Genomic DNA, 21,893 nt, shown 5'->3' on the forward strand with positions numbered 1-21,893 from the left:
CAAAATCACGCAGCTCGCTGTGTCCACCGAGAAATAGCGCCCCCTCCGATCTTTCGGTGGCACAGCAAGATGGTGCCGCGGGACACATCAAAAAGGTACGAGGGCCGGATGTTTGAGACTTCTGCATTAGGGTGTGCCTAGGAACACCCGGCACACCCCGTGCGCACGCCTATGTCAGGCATGCTGCTCCTGGAATTTTACAGGAACCAAAATGGAGTTCAGGCTCACATGGGCAAGTCCTGGTGCCTTATCAGGCGTATCTCCAGCTTTTCCGCCTGGGCCCCTTGCACCTGGGATGTCTTAATAGGCCATCAAGCAGGCCATCGTCCAGCCTCCATCCTGTCTGGGGTGTTGCCCAGGCAGCACAATTTGAAACACAGATATCTCAAATATATCTATAATTTCCATTTCACATGTTACACATGAACTAAGTATTACCATCTGACTTAGCACGTTACAGCCTTTCTAACAGTACCTGACATGGCGTATCTCACATGGATTATTATGATTTTGACATATTGATGTTAACTCATATGTTAAAACCCCCCTCCCCAGTCTACCCAGCATGACAGGCCCTACACTAGCCCTTCTCCAGTTTTCTGGGACTTCTCCTGTCATCCAGGACTTTGTAAATATTATTTCCAGTGGCTCTGAAATTTCTTCAGTTAATTCCTTCAGTGCCTTTGCATGAATAGCACCCAGCCCCGCTGATTTGAATTCATTGAAATTGCTCAGAAGGTCTCTGACGTGTTCTTTACGTGTCCGCATCTGCTTCCCTTCCCCCCATTGCCTGCGGTAACTTCGCCGTCCCTCCGGTCACCGACTGTTTTTGTGAGAAGACTGAAGCAAGGCCGGCACTGAGCAGCTCTGCTGCCGATCAGCTCCCGTTACCAGCTCGTCATTGTCTGCCCAATCACATGATTCCTAGAGAAAATCTCAGGATTTTTACCCAATTTAAGGATTTCTTTGGCCCAAAATGTCAGAACCGTCTGGTGATTTGGGGATTTTGGGGGGTGACCCAGCTGCCAGCAGCTCCAGGATCAGCCCCTGCAGAGCCCGGTGACACTGATGGCCCCAAGTCCAGATCTGTCCCCTCCAGACGGCCTCTGCTCTCACATTCCCACCACCCGTCTGTCTCTAGGTCTGTCCCAGCCGGACGCCCCAGCCATGGGCCGAGCCCTGCCGCCGTGTCTGGATGCCGGGGAAGAGGAGATCGTGGCTCAGGGGCCCCCTCAAAGAACAGGGGGTGTGAATCCTGCTGCAGCCATGCTGAGGGCCCTGCTCCTCGCCCTGCTCTGGAGGGGTAAGTAAGCGACGCCTGCAGCCCCAGCGCAGGGAGAAGCAGAGCCCGTGCTGAGCAGGGCCGGGTCTGTGCCACGGCTTGGAAGGGAGACTGGCCAGAGGGGGAGGGGAACCAGTGCCCCAGTGCGGCGCTAGGGGGCTCTGAGCGGCAGGAGGGGGCTCGTTGTATGACGGGAAACTAAATGTGGTGACATTTGGTGGAGGACCCGTCACCCAGGGCTGGGCTCGCTGGGGCTGCGGGTCGGGAGTGAGGGGCACCGGCAGGGCGGGGCGGGGGGAGCTCAGGGTTGGTCTGTTCTCTCCATCGGTCCCAGTTCGGTCTCTCCGTCCCCGCAGGGTCCCTGGCCCAGGAACCTGGTTATTCCCTGACGGTGCCGCAGTCGGTGTCGGTGCAGGAGGGTCTCTGCGTTCTCATCCCCTGCACCTACACGTACACAGCCCGGTACGACACCGAGAATCCCCAGGACAAACTCTATGGACACTGGTACAAGGGTTCTGCTAATGTGGACTGGGATCCGCCCGTGGCCAGCAGTGACCCCAGCCAGGAGGTGTCGCAGGAGACCCGGGGCCGGTTCCGGCTGGTGGGGGATCCAGTGCGTGGCGACTGCTCCCTGCAAATCGATGATGCCCGAAAGACGGATGAAGGGAGATATTTCTTTAGAATGGGGAGAGGAACATTTATATACAGAAACCCCTTCTCTTTCCATTTCTTTTTCCAATCCCATTACACTGAGCCTGAGATCTCCGTGCTGGGTAAGTTGAGCCGCATCCACCTCTCCTCACATCCCCTGAGCCAGCCCTGCCTGGGGCCCGGTTGGGGCCAGCCCCGCTGGATTTGAAGGCCCCGTGCCCCATGGTAATTCTCTCCCCGTGTCTCAGGGCTGACAGAGAAGCCAGAGATCCAGATCTCGCCGGCGCTGGGGCTGGGGCTGCCAGAGACGCTGGTGGCCGGGGAGCCGGTGACTGTGACCTGCACGGCCCCCGGGCGCTGCTCCGGGACCCCTCCCCAAATCAGCTGGACGGGGCCGTTCAGCGACACAGCCAGGGACGTCTCGGTCTCACTGGCGAATGGCACCAGGGCCCACAGCTCCGAGCTGCGCTTCACACCCGCCCGGGGCGATGATGGGAAGAATCTCACCTGCACCGTCACTTACAGCCCAGCACCGGGACCTTCCACCAGCAGAGCCGTCAGCCTCCAAGTCGGCTGTGAGTGACCCCGGCCCCTCCACCCCGGCCGCCCCAGCCCCCTCTGCTGGGAGCCCCACCCCTGCGCTACCCCAGACCTGCCCCCATCCCCCTCCAACCTCACCCTCTGCTGGGATCCCCACCCCCACCCTTCACCAGTCCTACCCAGCCCACATCTACACAAACCCGCAGGTCCCCAGAACCGTCCTCTGCTGGGATCCCTGCGAACCCACCTCACCTGCACCCCCCCATATCACCCCCCGTGGGGGTTGCTGCATTAATAATGATGCAGCATGGGGGGGCACAGTGTGAACGTGACCCCGTCGCTGTCCGGCACTAATCAGCGTTAAATCCACGCCAGGCTCCGTGTCCAGAGACCTCAGCTGGTCCCGCCCCAGGCACAGCCCCACTGACAGCCCGTGAGCCCCACGTTGCCCGCCCAGGCCTGGCCTCTGGGTACCAGCTATTCCTGGTATCACTACAGGGCAGGGAGTGGGGAATGGGCCTTTCCCCTCTAGGGGGCGCTAGCTCCGACCTGGCCCCAGGGTGGAGCTGGCTGGGTCGGGGCTGGGGTTGCAGGATCTATCCCAGGCTCTTGCTGTGTTCCAGCTCCCAGAGGCGGCCGCACTCGAGCATTTATTGAAATCAGCTGCAAATTTGTGTTCATGGCGACTGGATTCTTGCTGGCCTATTACCTCACCCTGCTCTATTACAGACGGTAAATCAGCCAGCGACCCCCCTAACATCCCACCCACCTACCCACCCATGGATCTATCCATTCCCATAAACCCCAGCGATCGAGCTATCTATCTATCTATCTATCTGTCTATCCAGCCGCCTCCATAGCCCAGTATCTGTTTCTCTCCCAGGACTCCCTGCTGCTGTCCTGGAAGCAGAAGGAAGGACAGACCAGAGACCCTGGCAGCAGCTGCTCGCCTCCCGGCCAGCCCCACTCTCGACTGGGAGGTGGAGTGAAGCCACCCGCCTCCCAGCCAGTCCTGGGGCGAGGCGTGAGGCCCCCCCATAAGCCGGGGCCCGGGGCAGTCGCCCCAATTCACCGTACCCTAGGGATGGCTCTGCTGGAGACCCACCGCACCCACTGCCAGCTGTGACAGGTTGCAGGAGGTGGATACAAGTAGGGGTGGCCACTGGGGGGTCGAGGGGGCATGGCTGGGGGTGGCCGGCCGGAAGGGCCAGTCCCCTGGGGGATCTGAGGGGGCTGAGCCGTGTCTTCCCCACACCCCACTCACAGCTGTCCTTGGTTCGTGATGGCCTAGGGCTCAGGGGTGCCTCTGAGTCAGTTCCCCTCCCGCCGTGCTGGGCTGGGGGAGACACCTTGCCTGGCCTGCCAGCCTCACCGGCTGCCCCTCTATCGGCCGTGCTCCGCCGGCCGCTTCACCAGCCACCGCATCACACACCGTCACCTCCCACAGCCCCTGCTCCTGCTATGACCCCGGCAGGTCGCTCTGTCGAGGTCCCACCCAGCTCTCTGATTCCCAGCTCGCAGTGATTGTCGCTGGTGCAGGGCGGTTGAAGAGAGATCGAGCCGGGTGCCGTGATAAGCAGCGTTTGTTCGGTTACAGCTTCTCGTTCCCTCGTTCCCTTTGCCTCACGCCCAACGACGTGAGCCCCGAGTTCAGGACTTCAGAGCTTGTTACCTACAATAACATGTAAACACACCCGCCTACAGCGCCCCAGAACATCCCTGTGGGTGATATAAATGGTGATAAAATGAATATTAAAGGCTCAGGGAGGAGTATCATTAAACCCGTCCCTGTTTGTTAGTTCCCACACGACCTGCGGAGCAGATACATTGATCTGAACAGCAGGAATGTCCATGAAGCCCCTTAACAAACTAGCAACCAGGGAAGCACTAGGGGGAGATCCCGAGCCGTCCCTAACAGACACGCTGCCTGGGAAGAAGAGAGAACAGCCTTTTACCCCAGTCTTTGTCCAAGTGGTGGGGGGAGGAATGGTCGGGTGTGGGGGGGGCATAGCCTGCCCCTGTTACGATCCCGTTACCATGGTGCCATTGGGCAGGTTTGCCCTGGTCTGGACACGGCTGGACAGTTGCTCTGATTCGCTCCCTCCTTCCCTAACTTCAGGGCTGGAAAGTTGCTGTGGTTTGCACATGGTTATTGCTTGTGCCGGACGTGGCCTTTTTAGCCCAGGTCAGGGGTCCCGCAGAGGACAATTTGTGTCCAAAGCCTGGGCCCAACTCCCAGTCCCCCAGGACTGTGGCCCAGCGCTGACACCCTTTGTCCCCACATTCCCCCCTTTTTACTCTGCTAGACCTAGGGCTGCACGGCACATACCTCACACTGCAGGGCCGTGACCTGGGGTCGCAGAGCCCTACTGGCAGCACCTTGCACGACCCAAGAAAGCATCCACAGCCCAGCACAAGCAATGGAATTGCTGCAGTAATTCCTAACCCTGAAAAGACGTCCTTTGTCACTCCTGCCAAGGCGTCCATTACCCCGAAACGACAAAGCAAATCCCAGGTGGAGCATGCTTTTTGACCGATGTTTAAATGGCATAATAGTGTGTACCAGGCACATGAGCTCTCCCATGGGGTGCTCGCTTGCTGCCCATTCGCTCACTGGAGAAAGGAGATATTCTTAGACCAAAGTGAAATGTGTGTGGCTAGGGTGTGGCCATGTTGGAGCAGGTCATGCACTCGGCTGTTGTTACCAAAGGCTATTACAGCCGCTTTAAGGGCATCCTGTATTTTGTTTACAGCCCAAACTGTGTCTGCAATTTGTTGGGCCGGGTGCCCCAGAGGTCTCACTGCGATATATACACGTTTTTGACAATTTGTCCCAAAATACTGAGGGTCTCCCGGGTTCCTGTGCACCACCTGTTATTTATAGTCCCTTGGTCCCTGGTTCCAGGATCCAACACGTGTCACTTCCCACTTCTGGCTTTCTCTTGTTCCCTTTAACAATGGTTATGTTGCACCCTCCCCTTACACACCATACCCCTCCCTGCTGCAGCCATATGCCCTGTGGGGCTTTATACTTTATTTTTGGGGGGTTGGAGAGCAGCATTTGGGTAACCCCTCCCCTTAACCACCACTGCCCCCCACTTCTGTGGAACTGTGATTCCCAACACAAAGCAAAACCAAGTGCATTATTACCTTGAATTACCACCCCCAGCCTGCCCGATGATTTCCAATGTCCCCACCAGCCCTTTCCTTCCACGGCAATAACTGGGCAAATAGACACCTTCGCCCCTCCAACAACTTGTGAGAATTTCCATCACAGACAGACATATCACATCCCCTCCCACATGGTGCATTTTGTTCGGTGCGAGTCTGTGTTAGTTAGTCCATGGGAAGCTGAGTTCATTCATATGAGAAAAGAGTTCAATGTGGCCTGCACCAAGTGACAGTGGGCCAGTGTTTGTGCCGTCACAGCGAGCTGTCCCACTCCGATGACTCCATGGTGGGTTTTCACGGTGAGGCTGAAGATTGCTTGGTGAAGTTGGTTGGCCGTGTTGGTAGTATACTGAACAGCTTTACCTTGGAGATACAGCGATGAGTTTAGTGCTTGCAGCAGAATCGGGGGTAGAAATCCAGACACACGGACACTGAGCACTTGGTACGGAATGGGGTGTTTACAATAAACGTCTAAAGGCCTACAGAGTATTGGGGTTCCCAGGGTGCACAGAGCGGCACGGTACGACCCACGTTCCAGTCCTGGATGTCTGAGCAGAAATTTTTTACTTGCTCCCTTCCCTCCACCTTCCCAGGTTCACATTGTGAGCGCTCAATTACCCAGGAACCGTTCCCATTCCCGGGTTGTGTAACCACAGACGACCATTAGCCATATTAATTGTACAGCCCTGGAGGATTATAGAATCATAGAATATTGGAGTTGGAAGGGACCTCAGGAGGTATCTAGTCTAACCCCCTGCTCAAAGCAGGACTAACCTCAGCTAAATCATCCCAGCCAGGGCTTTGTAAAGCCACAGCTTAAAAACTTCTGAAGATGGAGACTCCACCACCTCCCTAGGTAACCCATTCCAGTGCTTCACCACCCGCCTAGGGAAAAACTTTTTCCTAATGTCCAACCTAGACCTTCCCAACTGCAACTTGAGACCATTGCTCCTTGTTCTGTCATCTGCCACCACTGAGAACAGCCTAGCTCCATCCTCCCTGGAACCCCCTTTCAGGTAGTTAAAGGCTGCTATCAAATCCCCCCTCATTCTTCTCTTTTGCAGACGAAACAAGCCCAGTTCCATCAGCCTCTCCTCATAAGTCCTGTGCTCCAGCCCCCTCATCATTTTTGTTGCCCTCCACTGGACTCTCTCCAACTTGTCCACATCCTTTTTCTAGTGGGGGGCCCAAAACTGAACACAATACTGCAAATGCAGCCTCACCAATGCCGAATAGAAGGGAATAATCACTTCCCTCCATCTGCTGGCAATACTCCCCACAATGTTAATAGTTAAATGGGGACCCACTGCCCAGGTACCATGGACACGGTGGCCCGAGGAAGCCGCCTTGAACCATGCCGGTATTAGCGTAGCACTTTGAGAAGACCCTGCTAAAATTATGTCCTATTGTCATTGAGGTATCCAAAAAAATTAAATATTTAATAACAAAGCCATGCACCCCTAGCTGCCATGTTCGCTTCACATCCCTTACACTACTTGAATATTTTTTTACACACCTGGACCCAGATTCCCATCTCGTACATTTAGAGACAGTCGAGTTTTAATGGAAACTCTTTATTTCCTTTTGTAAATTTGACCAATGGTTTAGTAATCAAATGAGTTAAATCAGATTGTTCCTTTGCCTGCTGCGTACAGCAGCTATTTACAATTCATTGTTTACAGACGATTCCTTCAGGAAAAGGGCCCATTTCCCTTCAGAATAGCTGTAAAGGCTCCTGGGGACAAAAACATGGTTGTAGCCACTACCTGACCCTTTGTGTAATTTGTTTAACTGTTAGGTTTCCACGCAATGTGACTGTACCAAATTATACATAGATTTACCATACTGAATATTATTAAACCAAAGTATTTTTATAACACTGTTACCCTTATACCGTTGCCACGACTATCACCCTCCAGCAATTCCACAACTTCCAACTCTTCAATTGTCCTCAACCCTTGTAGGATCCAATTTTTACAAAAACTACCTTTAACCCCTCTCCTTTCCCTAAATCACCTACCCCTGCATTCAACTAACCATATTTCAGCTTCATTTTATTAGTTTTTGCTGCCACAGCTTTAACACTTCACCGGCAACAGAGTTCTGTGACTTCAAACTTGCCATTTTTTCACGTAGAGTGCTGGGGTTTTTTTTTGTTTTTTGTTTTACTCAGCCACCGTTTTTACTGAGCTGCAGTTTTAAGATGGCGTATTGTGCTTGTAAAAACCGGAACCACCAAGTAAAATCTTTACAACACAGCTACCTTAGTTTGTGCTTTGTCAAAAACATTTCACATACAAAGTGTATCCAAATTTCCCTCCATTAAAATTTCAGAAGTGGGGCTCCTTGGAAACTCGCACCCCTAAACCTTTATCCTGGCTCTGAGAGAAGAGTGGGAGTTGCTGCCACAGCCACCGGAGTGAAACTGGGGGTGTCAGCAATCCTTGCCAGCCATCCCAAGGCTGCGCTCCAGGATTTTTCTGCTAACATTCTTGGCTGATTCACTAGCTCCTCCAGATGAGATTGGCTGTCCCCGTTTTGATGGACGGTGAGTCCCTCTTCTCCGTCCGATTGGGGACAAGTGGGAATTTGGATACCAGACCAGCAAAGAAGATCCGTGTTAGCGGAGGGCATTGGGAACAGCCCACCATAGGACAAACAGAGTTACTGTGACTGAGTTTATCCCCATAGGATGGGGGGCACAGGGACTAGACGGAAGGGGAGGATAAAAAGGTGACGGGGTAACAGAGTTTACTTTAAGGTGTCTGCTTGACCCTTCAGGACCAGATTCTCTGATTTAACACAGTTTAAATCTTCCATATGGCTCTCAGCCATGCTAACCGCAAGCACACTGTGAGGATTAACTGTGCGCTGCTCCTCCATGATTTCTTGCAAGATTTTAACTGGGCTTCTAAGACTTATAACTTCGTTCCATAACCCAGACAAGCTCTCCCAGAGAGCTGGTATCAAAATAGCCTTTTCCTTATCCTGGGAAAACCTGAATGTGAGGAAAGCTTCCACCCACCCCTGGATGGCTGGCCAGTCCTGACGTTCCTCGCAAAGCACCCCATCCGGCCCCGCAAACTTCCCTACCAATTTAATATATTCCCTAACCGTGGTAACTATAAAGGGCCCATCCAACATATCCATATGCATGGTGAGGAGTGGTGATCATGCACTTTTCTACCCTGGGATCCTGTTCGTGACGCCAGATGTTAGACAAAACCAAACAGCTTGTCTCGGGGGTGGATTGGGGAGACAGAACCCTTTATTGCCTGCTTGTTCCACCTCGACGCCGCGAGTGAGCAACGAGGTGGTTACTTTACAGTTCTTTTATCCATAACGATCTGTAAATGTATACATCTCCAGCAACTCCCCATAGACCCTTATTTGGTTACACTGAAACCTATAAAATGAATATTAACAACTACACGAGGAATACAATTATACCCGTCCCTGTTTGTTGTTTACAGGATTATTTCACAGAACGCAGGCACATCACCTTGAAACTTACTAACATTCTTTAAAATATACCAGATGCCAGGGAGGGAAAGAAGATAATGCTCTGTTCCCACCAAAGACCTTGAGCGGGAGGCAGAACAGTTATTTGTTAGCCTCATCCTCTGCGCAGATGGCCAGGTAGGGAGGGAAAGAAAAGAGAGGACAGACTCTAGCTAGAATTCACACCAAGTAACAGAAACAAGGTCTGCCTGTGCCATGACCCCGTTCCCTGTAGCTTATGCCTGATCACGTGTCCAGCTTTTAACTCTTTACTCTCCTACACTCCCCCACTCACTCCAGCTCTCGGGAGGAGCCCCTCACTCCCGGCTGAAACGCTTCCCGAGTTCCCACCTCGTCCTTGCGCAGGTGCTAGGCTGATCGGCTCCGTCTCCTTCCCCTTTCAGTCACGGTGCAGCCGAAGTGCGGCGGGAACAGGTTGCAGCCTCCCTCTGCCACGAGAGACGATGTCGGCATCTGGAAAACACATAACAAAACAAAACACTGCTCCTGGCATCTTGATTGTCTGCACAGCTCAGTCTGAGCAGTGGGAGGAGATGGTTAAACCACAGCTGGGGCTCTGAAGCCCACCCCGTTGTTCCCTGCCCCCCACACACCCCATTGTCCCCCTCCCACACACACACACACTTCACAGCGCTCTGGCATCTCATCGACTTGCGTAGCCAGTTCTGTTCAGATGACAGCGACCCTTTCATGAGCCCAGGCTAGGCACAGATCTGCTGCCATTTGTTCATACAGAAGGCGGAAACATTTTGTTACCCTGCAATTAACACTGAAGGGATCTGAAACCCAGCACCCGCCAAAGGGATCGATTGGGGCGAATCAGCCCCGTCATGCTGCACACCTAGGCAGGGGTCTGCTCATGCAAACACAGCACGGTCCTGAAGCCTTCCCGCACCACACCCAGCTAGTTCAGCAGGGCAGAGCTCATTCAGACCCTGCTTACAAAGATGTTTGGTTTGTGGTATTAAAATTACAGCACTGCATTTTGGTTGTTTTTTAAAAGAAAAGTTTTGTGCAAATCTTCCATTTCCTAACAGCTAATCACAACAAGATCTTTTATTTTAAAAAATGTTTCACAGAGATGTTGGCTATTTAAAGAAAAAGGTCACTGGAAAAAATTCACTGAATAGGAATTTTTTTTTTTTTAAAAAAAAGCACAATTTTTTCAGTTCCCAGTCTCACGCCCATCTCTAGTGCATTAAAATAAATTGAAGATACAGAACATTTTTTCATTATTCACATTTTAGATAGATAGATAGATAGATAGTGACTGGGGACAATGACTGGTAATTAACTCTTGCCCTCCCAGAGCAGTAAGAGACGGACCCAGTCACCAGGATCCCATGTCACCAGCCATGTCTGGTTCTGATCTCAACCTTGGGGCTCCAAGTTTTCCAAGCGAATCTCGTTTTTTCCACAGTCTGCACCTGGTGATTCCCAAGACCAGGAAAAACACACGAGTCAAATGCTGAGCTCAATACAACACATAGGGATCCCTCGGCCAGCGCTGAGATGTGGCCACCTCTGGGGTGGAGCTTCTGTTTAACAGCAACCCAGGGACACCTCACAGGCAGATAATTAAAAAAGAGTCTGAAACCAAATGGGGATTAACCAGAGGCTGAATGTAACTCACCAAACCAGGGGCCAGCCCCTGTGGCCCGGACACTGGGTTCCTGTCCCGGATCTCACCCAATGACCAGGGGACTGCCCTGGCTAACAAGGCTCCAATGTGGCAAGTTATAACCACTACACCTGGCAGCCACTGGCCCAGCAGGAGTCTTCCCTGCGCTCCCTCCCTGCACAGCCAGCTGAGGACAGGTGTTCAGGTGGCCACACCCCAGCCTTGGATGGGACCCACTTACCTGCTCGCTGCAGCTCTCGCCCGGCCCCAAATGGGGCTCTCAGGCTGGAAATGGAACAAACTCCCCAACTGGAAACTTCCTGTTGTGCAGGAACAGCTCAGCAACCAGCTCCCAGCACAGCCGCGGTGCCACACGCAGAGGGGCAGAGCTGACGTGCCGATGGCGAGGGGCAGAGTGCACCAGAATCTGGGTGGGGAGACAAGCCAGGGTGAGAGATTTGTTCAGGACCAGCCATCGGGGCTGGCCCAATACCCCGAGGGGGCTGTGTTTCTTTCAGTTATAGGTTTTTCTCTAATGCATCTCAGCACTGGGTGAGGTGCCCTTTTATAACAAGACCCCACGCCCCACCCCAGAGGTGGCTGCACATCAGCAGTGGGAGAGGGATCCCTGTATAAGTAGCCCCCACGCCCCAACTAAGAGATGGCTACATCTTAGCACAAGGCGAGTGGTCCCTCTGTAAACAACCACAACACTCCACCCCAGACTCAGCTGCATCTCGACCCTTAACTCGACAGACAGTAGCTGTGGTTGTCCCTGGAATGCAGCTCCCTCTACTCAGACCAGCTGAGCCAGTTCCCATCACCAGGGAATCTCCTTTGTGGGGCAGCCCCAGACTCAGGGTTCCTAGTCGCTGTGAGGGCGTTTGAGGAACCGAGAGAGAGAAAACAAACGTCTGTGCTCATTGGACCGGCTGCGGTTTGCAGATGTCTCCCCTGCTGAGACACCCAGGTCCCATTCCCACCCCACAGAGCCATCCTGCCCCCCACCCTGGGGCATATCACAGCCAGCGTCCCCTAGGGGGCAAAGGCTCCATGCTCCATTCCCTGCCCCACAGAGCCAGCCAGTCCCCTGCCCTGAGGCAGATCGGCACTGCCTCCTCCTGGAGGGAAAAGTCCTCATGCCCCATTCCCACCCCCTGACTAAGTTCCCCCTCGGTGGGGCCGGAAGCCGGCTCTGCGTGGGGCATGGCCTGTATCTGTGTGACAATCTCTCTTCTTGGCCACCGAGATTTCCAGCGACTGGAACCGGGTTGGACAAGACGTTCTAGGGCCAGATTCACACACAGACTTCCCCTTCCTGTCTTGAAATCTCTCATCTCACCCCAGCCCTCGCCCTGACACACGGACCCGCTCCCTGCCAGGCACGTCTCCTCACACCCAGTACTGGCCATTGGAGCCGGGATTCACCGTCCATCCTAACCGGGCACCTGCTGTTCCAGTGCGCTGTTCCCAGCCCACCCGCACCAGAGGCAACGCGTCTGAGCTCCAGGTAAGTGTTTAGTGTCTGCAGCACGTACAATGCGTTCAGAGATGACAGTTGCTGGCGTTAAAACATTGTCTTGTTACTGAAAGAAGCAGTAATAAAGGGTTACAGGGGGAGAGGGGAGGAGAGCAGGACTCCTGGATTCTATCTCAGCTCTGGGAGGGGAGTGGGGTGTAGAGGGGCTCAGAGCCAGGAACCTTGCTTCTGTCCCTGAATCTGGGAGGGGATAAGAGTGTACTGGGTTAGAGCTGGGGATGGGGGCGGGGAGCCAGGACTCCCAGGCAGCGGGAGGGGAAGTCGGCAGGAGGCTGGTTCTGAATTTCTGTGAGAGAATCTCCCCCACACCTGCCCCACAGTCCCCACCAGCACCACTTCTGCTTTTGGGTTCCTGTGCACACGGCTTCTCTGGGCTCCGAGTCACAGACCCAGGGGAGCCAGAGCTTCAGGGTCAAGTGCTGGGCCCCTCTCTGCAGGTCTAGCAGTGAGTAGAACTGGGGGGAGGGGACTGGATGGTCTGCGGAGACCGGTCGGTGACCCTCAATCCCGCCTTGCAGCCCCTGCTACCGCAGCTCTGAGATCCCCCCCACCCACAGCTCCGCCAGGGTCCTCACACCCGAGAGGGTCCTACCCCAGGGCTCCCCCACCATGGGGGTCACACTGGAGCCATCAGCTCATGCGGAGGGGGGGTGGGGCACGTAGAGCAGGGACTTCCCCAGCTCTTATCTCTGAGCGTTCTTCCCCAAAAATACCTGAGGGCAGCCAGGGACAGTGGGAAATGCAGCTGCTGGGTTCCCCTTCCCCAGGAGGTGGGTCTGGAGTGGGGGAGGTGCAGGCACTGTGGAGGGGGCAGCTATAGGTACCCCACGGGGAGCACATAAGTGTAAACACCCCATTGCCCCTGGGGATGTGGGTCTGTTCAAAGGGGGGCCATACCGGCTACAAACCCCTGGGGATCCCAGACCCCGCTCAGGGCAGGGAAGCCCCCCAGGACAGGGATGGGGGTTGTGTCTCTTAGGGCCACCAATCCCCTGCTCCCCCAGAGGGACCCATCCTACCCTGCTCTGGGCTGGGGGCAGGGCATGGGCCATTGGGGGAATCCGGGCTGAGACCTGCCCAGCTTGCTGCACCAGTGACCAGCCTTGCCCAGAGGGGGAAACTCCCTCTGATTGGATGCCCTGCCCACTTGTCCCACCCCCTGGGAAATAGCAGCCAATCAGGATTGTTGCAGGAGGGAACCTGGGAGGAGTTTTCAGGTAGGGGAGGAAAAGCAGGGAGTGGCCTGTACCATTATCCTGGGGGTGCAATGAGCTATTGCCCTGTACCATTGTCACAGGAGGGCAGGGGTGGCTCTTGCTCCTCTGAATGCCGCTCTTTGTGGCTTTTTGCTCTGAAATTGACAAGTAGCTGCGGAGGGGAAAGTTCCAATTGTCTGCAGAGGGGAAGGAAAATGTGGCTCTTGGTCTCTGACTGGTTGGCCACCACTGTACCATTGTCATAGGAGGGGATCAAAGAGACAGGGATCAGCCCGTACCATTTCAAGAGGGGAGGAGGAGGAGGAACTGCCCCATACCATTTTCACAGGAGGAGGGTGAGAAGTGGACCCTGACATTCTCACAAGAGGAGGGAGGAGGGATTGGCCTGTACCACTTTCATGGTGGAGGAGAGTCCTGGCTGGGAGGAGCAGGGTGCGGGCAGGGCAATGTGGGGTGTGGGGAGAAGCATTACAGCCCAGCCCAGCCTGCTGGGGGAGGGGGGGGGGCTGTAAGCTCTTTACTCCCCCTGCCCTCCGGGGTTACCTTCCCCACATCCAAGACCCCCGGCCCCTTTGCAGAACCGAGCCCCTTGCTGCAAGGGCAACACCAGCGCCGGGCAGGGAGGAGCCGACGGGCCGCACACAACAGGATGTCGGAGACGAAGCCCGAACCTGGCGATTGTCACAGCCGATCTCGGGAGTTTCCAGCCTTTTTTAGCCACTTGCGCGATTCTAGAGCCAATCTCGGGCGTTTTCAGACAATGTCACGACGTTTAGAGTAAATCTGCGGGTTTTCAGTGAATTTCAGGGGATTTTCCGCCAGTGCCGTGCTGCTCCCTGACATCTCGAGAATTTTAGCGGATCCCAGAATCCTGGCACCACAGAACCACAGGGCTGGAGGGGCCGTCGAGGGGCATCTGGCCTGAGCCCTGCCCAGATGCAGGGTTCGTTGTGTGTAACCCTCCCCAGACAGACGCTGTCCAGCCTCCTCTCCACACCTCCAGTGAAGGAGCTGCCACCATCGCCGAGGCCTCTGCTCCGCTGTGCTGCTGCTCTCACCGTCAGGACGTTTTTCCTGAGATTTCCTCTAACTCTGCTCTGCTCTAGTGTGCTGAGGTTGTGACGCACCCCGACTCCCAGATCCTTCTCCGCAGGGCTGCTGCCAAACTGTATCTGTGCATTTGGTTTTTCTTCCCTAACTGCAGGACCTTACACTGGAATTTGTTCAATTTCATTTTGTTGCCTATAGCCCAGTTCTCCCATTTATCAAGATCCCTCTGAATTTCGGCTCTCTCCTCCAAAGTGCTGGCAGCCCTCCCTGCTTTGTGTCATCAGCAAATGTGATCAGTCTGTTCTCTATGCCTGCGTCCAGGGCATTAATAAAGCACCGGACCCAGAACAGGTCCCTGTGGAACCCCACTCGAGACCTCCCTCCAATCTGACAACGTTCCATGAATCGTTAGTATTCTGTTACCAGCTCGTGATTGTCTGCCCAATCGCATGATTCCTAGAGAAAATCTCAGGATTTTTACCCAATTTAAGGATTTCTTTGGCCCAACATGTCAGAACCATCTGGTGATTTGGGGATTTTGGGGGATGACCCAGCTGCCAGCAGCTCCAGGATCAGGCCCTCCAGAGCCCGTCGACACTGATGGACCCAAGTCCAGATCTCTCCCTCCAGACGGCCTCTGCTCTCACATTCCCACCACCCGTCTGTCTCTAGGACTGTCCCAACCGGACACCCCAGCCATGGGCCGAGTCCTGCCGCCGTGTCAGGATGCCGGGGAACAGGAGATCGTGGCTCAGGGGCCCCCTCACAGAACAGGGGGTGTGAACCCCGCTGCAGCCATGCTGAGGGCCCTGCTCCTCGCCCTGCTCTGGAGAGGTAAGTAAGCGGTGCCTGCAGCCCCAGCGCAGGGAGGAGCAGAGCCCGTGCTGAGCAGGGCCGGGTCTGTGCCACGGCTTGGAAGGGAGACTGGCCGGAGGGGAACCAGTGCCCAGTGCAGCGCTAGGGGGCTCTGAGCGGCAGGAGGGGGCTCCTTGTATGGATGGAAACTAAATGTCGTGACATTTGGTGGAGGACCCGTCACCCCGGGCTGGGCTCGCTGGGGCTGCGGGTCGGGAGTGAGGGGCACCGGCAGGGCGGGGCGGGGGGAGCTCAGGGTTGGTCTGTTCTCTCCATCTGTCCCAGTTCGGTCTCTCTGTCCCCGCAGGGTCCCTGGCCCAGGTACCTGGTTATTCCCTGACGGTGCCGCAGTCGGTGTCGGTGCAGGAGGGTCTCTGCGTTCTCGTCCCCTGCACCTTCACGTACCCAGCCCGGTACGACACCGAGAATCCCCAGGACAAACTCTATGGACACTGGTACAAGGGTTCTGCTGATACGGGCCGGGATCCGCCCGTGGCCAGCAGTGACCCCAGGCGGGAGGTGTCGCAGGAGACCCGGGGCCGGTTCCGGCTGGTGGGGGATCCTGCGCGTGGCGACTGCTCCCTGCAAATCGACGACGCCCGACAGACGGATGCAGGGAGCTATTTCTTTAGAGTGGAGAGAGGAACATTTAAATACACCTACCGCATGTCTACCGGTTACACTGAGCCTCGGATCTCCGTGCTGAGTAAGTGGAGCCGCATCCACCTCTCCTCACAGCCCCTGGGCCAGCCCTGCCATGGGCCTGCGTGTGCACGTGCAGGGTGAGGTGCTGGGGGGCCGTGTTGTAGGGAGTGGGGTGGCGGGGTCAGTAGAAGTGCTTGGCTGCAGGAGTGGGGTCGGGGGTCATTGGTGGGCATTGGGCAGGGCTCCGTGGGGGGTTGTGCTGCAGGGGGAAGGGTGGTAGTTCTGTCGGGGTGTGGGGCTGGGGTATGTGAGGGTCGCTCTCCAATCTAATACCTTCCCGTGGGTATTTCTGCCCTAGAGAGCACTCTGCAAATCACCGTCTCCAGAGCTAACAGGAGCAACCCCCAGCTATTCCCAGGTATTGCTACAGGGCAGGGTGTGGGGCAAGGGCCCTTTCCCCTCTAGGGGACGCTGGCCCTGATCCAGCCCCAGGGCAGAGACTGGCTGGCTCAGGTGCGAGTGGCTCCGTGTTATTCCCGTCCCCAGAGCTCTCCACCCCGGTGGCGAACGGCTCGCAGCTCACGGCCCGGGAGGGCGACTCCCTGCGGTTCCTCTGCTCCATCGCCAGCAGGTCCCCGGCCACGCTGGCCTGGGTGTGGGGGGGCCGAGCCATCAAGGACACAATCTCAGTGGGGGAGAATTGGCTGCAGCTGGAGCTGCGCAACGTGACGGCCGAGGACGGGGGTCTGTACGGGTGCCAGGCCCGGAGCCAGGACAGCTCTGCCCAGGGGTCGTTCCAGCTCCTCGTCAAGTGTGAGTGGGGTTAACCTGTGTGACTCCCTGACCCAGGGTACTAGCAGGTTGATCTGTGGGACTCCCTGACCCTGGTTATCAGCCGGGCAAGCTCACAGCATTCCCCCTACTGGGCATTATAGGGGTTACCCCACGGGACTCCTCACCACTGGGTGTGAGTAGAGCTAACACCTGAGACACTGATGCTGGAGAGCAGTGGTGTTAACCCGTGGCACTCCTTGCCACTGCGTACTAGCAGCTGTCACATGGTGCCTGACCCCTTTAAACAGAGACAGGGCCAGCCCTGCCTTGGCCATTATTAATTATCTGCTTCCCAGCATTAACAAGGTGGCTCCAAGGGTCATGAGCGCTCAGGCTGATGGCGGAGCAGCAGGTGGGCTGGTGTGAAATGCAGCTAGCCAAGGATGGGGCTAGATCAGTGCTGAGATGCCAGCCAAAGAGACACCCCAGGGCAGAAGAACCTTCCTGTTTCTTGGTCCTCTCAGCTTGGCCTTTCTTACCCTGGAGGGGGGGAGAGTGGAGGTTTGCGGGTGACTTGTTCCAGTGGGGCTAACCTGTGGGACTCCTTGCCACTGGATATTAGCTAGTTAACCTATGGGATTCCCTGCCACTGGGTGTTACTAAGGTTAACCCACGGGACTCCCTGCCACTGGGTTTCTCTCTGACTATTGCCGCTGTGTCTCCTGCTCTCCCCAGACAGCCCCCGGCTGGGGACCAGGCTGAACTCATCCTGCCAGCGCCAGGGGCCCCGCGTCAGCTGCAGCTGCTCCCTGCGCTCCCACCCCCTGCCCCGGCTCCAGTGGCAGGTGGACGGGGAGGCCTGGGCTGGGAATGACTCACGGGGGGCCCTGCAGGTCAGCTCCTGGGCTGATGGGGACGAGGCCATCAGCACCCTGAACTGGACGGGGAGCGGGGACAGCGGCCCCAGGATCTTCTGCCTCGGCTCCAACCCCTACGGGATCTACGCCGCCCTGCACTTCGACATCAGCCCCCCGGGGGCAGGTGAGACACTCGGAGTTCTGGGTTCTGTCTGGGGCTCAGGAAGGGGAGTGGGGGCTAGTGGTTAGAGCAGGAGGGCTGAGGTCCAGGACTCCTGGGTTTTCTTCCCAGCCATTCTTCATGCTGTGAGATTTTTGCAGTTGCAGGGGAGCCATCTCCCTCTCCCTCTGAGCATCTTTGGCCCAGCCCATGCGGGAGGCAGATGGTCACAGCGAGGAGGGAAGGTGGTCGGGGTTGGGCCCGGAATGTGGGAAACCTGGGTGCAAATCCCTGCTCCTCTCAGGACTCAGGGCAGAGTCAACTACGCCTTGGAGGTGCTGGAGCGCTGCATTGTGGGGAGGCATCCCAGAGTCCTCTGAAGTTGGGTTCCAAAAGCCTGCCCCCACACGCACAACCCCCAACTCCCCAAAACCCCACTGCCCCAGGGGGAAAGAGATCCTTTTACCCTCTCAGCCACAGAGCGTCTCCCGTCTACCCTGCCTGAGCCCTCACCAACTCGTTTCACGGATGGACAGGATTTTCAAGCTCGGGGCAGCAGCTGGCTGGAGCGCAGGGTTGGGTTCGTGGCTAAGGTGCTGGCCTGGAATTCAGGCTTCCTGCTTCTAGTACCTGTGCCAGCAAAGACACCATACGCAAGTTTGAGCCTGTCACTGCATCTGTCTGGCCTCAGTTTCCCTCCCTTGAATATGGGGATAATAATCCCACCCTGGCCTACTTAGGTTATAAACTCTTTGGGGCAGGGACAGTCTCTCGCTGTGTGTCCATGCAGCTCCCGGCACAACGGGGCCCTGATCTCAGTGGCAGGGTGGGTGCAGCATGCAATTGGCTGGAGATCCAATCTCAGCCAGGGTTTCCAAAGCACAATAGCAGCACAAATACCAAGCAGGCCTAGGACCTTGCAGGTCATCCGTGCAGGTTTTCACACTGTTGATAAAGGTAATAGCAGTGATGCAATATACGTCGCCGTCTGTCAGACCTTTGACTTGGTACCGCACGTCATTGAGATTAAAAAGCTAGACGGATATAAAACTACCGTGGCCAGATTCAACGGCTTCAAAACTGGCTAACTGATAGATCTCAGAATGTAATTGTAAATGAGGGATCACCATCGAGGGAGGGTGTTTCCAGTGGGATCCCGCAGGGGTCTGTTCTTGGCCTGCGCAATTTATCACCTTTATTAAAGACCTGGGAGGCAACATCAAATCATCCATGATCACGTTTGTAGATGACACAAAAACCGGGGGAGTGGTAAATAAGGAAGAGGACAGGTCGGGGATATTTGCAGGCTGGGCGACTCTCTCCTGGGGAGGCAGCGACTCTGAAAACGATTTGGGGGATAATCTGCTGAACACAAGCTGAAAATGACTCTGCAAATCACTGTCTGCAGAGCTAACAGGAGCGACCCCAGCTATTCCAGGTACCGCGACATGTCAGGAGTGCGGCACGGGGCCTTTCCCCTCTAGGGGACACAAACTCTGACCTGGCCCCAGAGTGGAGCTGGCTGGGTCTGGGCAGGCGTTGCATGATCTATCCCAGGCTCTTGCTGTGTTCCAGCTCCCAGAGGCAGCCGCACTCGGGCATTTATTGAAATCAGCTGCAAACTCGTGTTCGTGGCGACTGGATTCTTGCTGGCCTATTACCTCACCCTGCTCTATTACAGACGGTAAATCAATGACCGATCCCCCCGGCCACCATCCCACCCACCCACTCACCGACCTATGGATCTATCCATCCCCTTAAACCCTAGCGATCTATCTATCTGTCTATCCAGCCAGCCACCTCCATAGCCCAGTATCTGTTTCTCTCCCAGGACTCCCTGCTGCTGTCATGGAAGGAGAAAGAAGGACAGACCAGAGACCCTGGCGGCAGCCGCCCGCCTCCCGGCCAGCCCCTCTGGGCTGGAAGAGGACTGAACCACCGGCCTCCTGGGCAGTACTGGTACGAAGCGCGGGGCCATCCGCAGGCTGGGGCCCAGGGCAGTCACCCCAATTCATCGTACTCTAGGGGCGGCTGCTGGAGACCCACCGTACCCCACTGCCACCTGCGACAGGTGGAAACAAGGAGGGGTGGCCACTCTGCCTGGGAAAGAGACAAAGGACTGGGGAGGGGTGAGGAGGCGTGGCTGGTGGTGACTGGCTGGATGGGCCAATCCCTTGTGGGATCTCAGGGGGCAGAGCCCGATAATGGGGCTCTGGGGCTGCCCATTTGGTCGTTGGTGTCACTTTCTGATCCATCTGCTAACAAAGTCATTCTGCGCCGGGATCCTGACAACAAATGAACCCTTCTGCCCCCCACGCGGGCCGTGAATCGCTTCTGACTGCAGGGCAGGCGCTCGGCCCCTTTGGGGGGTGTCAGAGCTCCCCAGGGCCCCGTCCAGGGGCTCACACTGTGGGGAGCTCACGGCGGAGCAGAGGGCCGAACGCTCCGAGGCAGATTCAGGAGGCGGTTGCCCCGGTGAGCAGGGACCCGAGGGGAGACCCCGTCCACTTAAATCTCGCCTGGCTTCACCCCGACAGCTTCCCCAGCAGCGTGCGCGTGGGACCCGGCACAGCTGAGCCGTGTCCTTTGCCTCCCTTCTGCTTCCCCACACCCCACTCACAGCTGTCCTTGGTTCGTGATGGCCTAGGGCTCAGGGGTGCCTCTGAGTCAGTTCCCCTCCTGCCGTGCTGGGCTGGGGGAGACATCTTACTTGGCCTGCCAGCCTCACCGGCTGCCCCTCTGTCGGCCGTGCTCCACCGGCCACCCTGCCGGCCCCTTCACCAGCCGCCCTGCCACACGCCGTCACCTCCCACAGCCCCTGCTCCTGCTATGACCCCGGCGGGTCGCTCTGTCGAGGTCCCACCCAGCTCTCTGATTCCCAGCTCGCAGTGATTGTCGCTGGTGCAGGGCGGTTGAAGAGAGATCGAGCCGGGTGCCGTGATAAGCAGCGTTTGTTCGGTTACAGCTTCTCGTTCCCTCGTTCCCTTTGCCTCACGCCCAACGACGTGAGCCCCGAGTTCAGGACTTCACAGCTTGTTACCTACAATAACATGTAAACACACCCGCCTACAGCGCCCCAGAACATCCCTATGAGTGATATAAATGGTGATAAAATGAATATTAAAGGCTCGGGAAGGCGTATAATTAAACCTGCCCCTGTTTGTTAGTTCCCACGCGACTTGCGGAGCAGATACATTGATCTGAACAGCAGGAATGACCATGAAGCCCCTTAACAAACTAGCAACCAGGGAAGCACTAGGGGGAGATCCCGAGCCGTCCCTAACAGACACGCTGCCTGGAAAGAAGAGAGAACAGTTTTACCCCAGTCTTTGTCCAGGTGGTGGGGGGAGGAATGGTCGGGTGTGGGGGACATAGCCTGCCCCTGTTACGATCCCGTTACCATGGTGCCCATTGGGCAGGTTTGCCCTGGTCTGGACACGGCTGGACAGTTGCTCTGATTCGCTCCCTCCTTCCCTAACTTCAGGGCTAGAAAGTTGTTGTGGTTTGCACATGGTTATTGCTTGTGTCGGACGTGGCCTTTTTAGCCCAGGTCAGGGGTCCCGCGGAGGACAATTTGTGTCCAAAGCCTGGGCCCAACTCCCAGCCCCCCAGGACTGTGGCCCAGCGCTGACACCCTTTGTCCCCACGCCCACATTCCCCCCTTTTTACTCTGATAGACCTAGGGCTGCACGGCACATACCTCACACTGCAGGGCCGTGACCTGGGGTCACAGAGCCCTACTGGCAGCACCTTGCACGACCCAAGAAAGCATCCACAGCCCAGCACAAGCAATGGAATTGCTGCAGTAATTCCTAACCCTGAAAAGACGTCCTTTTTCACTCCTGCCAAGGCGTCCATTACCCCGAAACGACACAGAAAGTCCCAGGTGGAGCATTCTTTTTGACCGATGTTTACATGGCATAATAGGGTGTACCAGGCACATGAACTCTCCCATTGGGTGCTCACTTGCTGCCCATTCGCTCACTGGAGAAAGGAAATTTTCTTAGA

General features: G+C 56.2%; 1 protein-coding gene across 1 annotated transcript; it reads left to right on the plus strand.

Annotated features, from left to right (window-relative positions):
* The first annotated feature begins 979 nt into the window (after positions 1-979).
* LOC137142158 (sialic acid-binding Ig-like lectin 16) lies at positions 980-20,956 on the plus strand. Its single transcript, XM_067531382.1, has 12 exons — positions 980-1,303; positions 1,639-2,055; positions 2,182-2,508; positions 3,097-3,205; positions 3,357-3,453; positions 8,153-8,192; positions 15,757-15,997; positions 16,188-16,240; positions 16,456-16,512; positions 16,641-16,907; positions 17,604-17,909; positions 19,717-20,956. The coding sequence occupies exons 1-12, from the start codon at positions 1,069-1,071 to the stop codon at positions 19,908-19,910; spliced, it is 2,343 nt and encodes a 780-aa protein (XP_067387483.1). The 5' UTR covers positions 980-1,068; the 3' UTR covers positions 19,911-20,956.
* The last annotated feature ends 937 nt before the right edge of the window (positions 20,957-21,893 follow it).

This window comes from Emydura macquarii, unplaced genomic scaffold (assembly GCF_026122565.2).
Source record: "Emydura macquarii macquarii isolate MOO-44397 ecotype Brisbane River unplaced genomic scaffold, CSIRO-AGI_Emac_v2 contig_3188, whole genome shotgun sequence".
In the NCBI taxonomy this organism is placed as follows: Eukaryota; Metazoa; Chordata; order Testudines; family Chelidae; genus Emydura; species Emydura macquarii.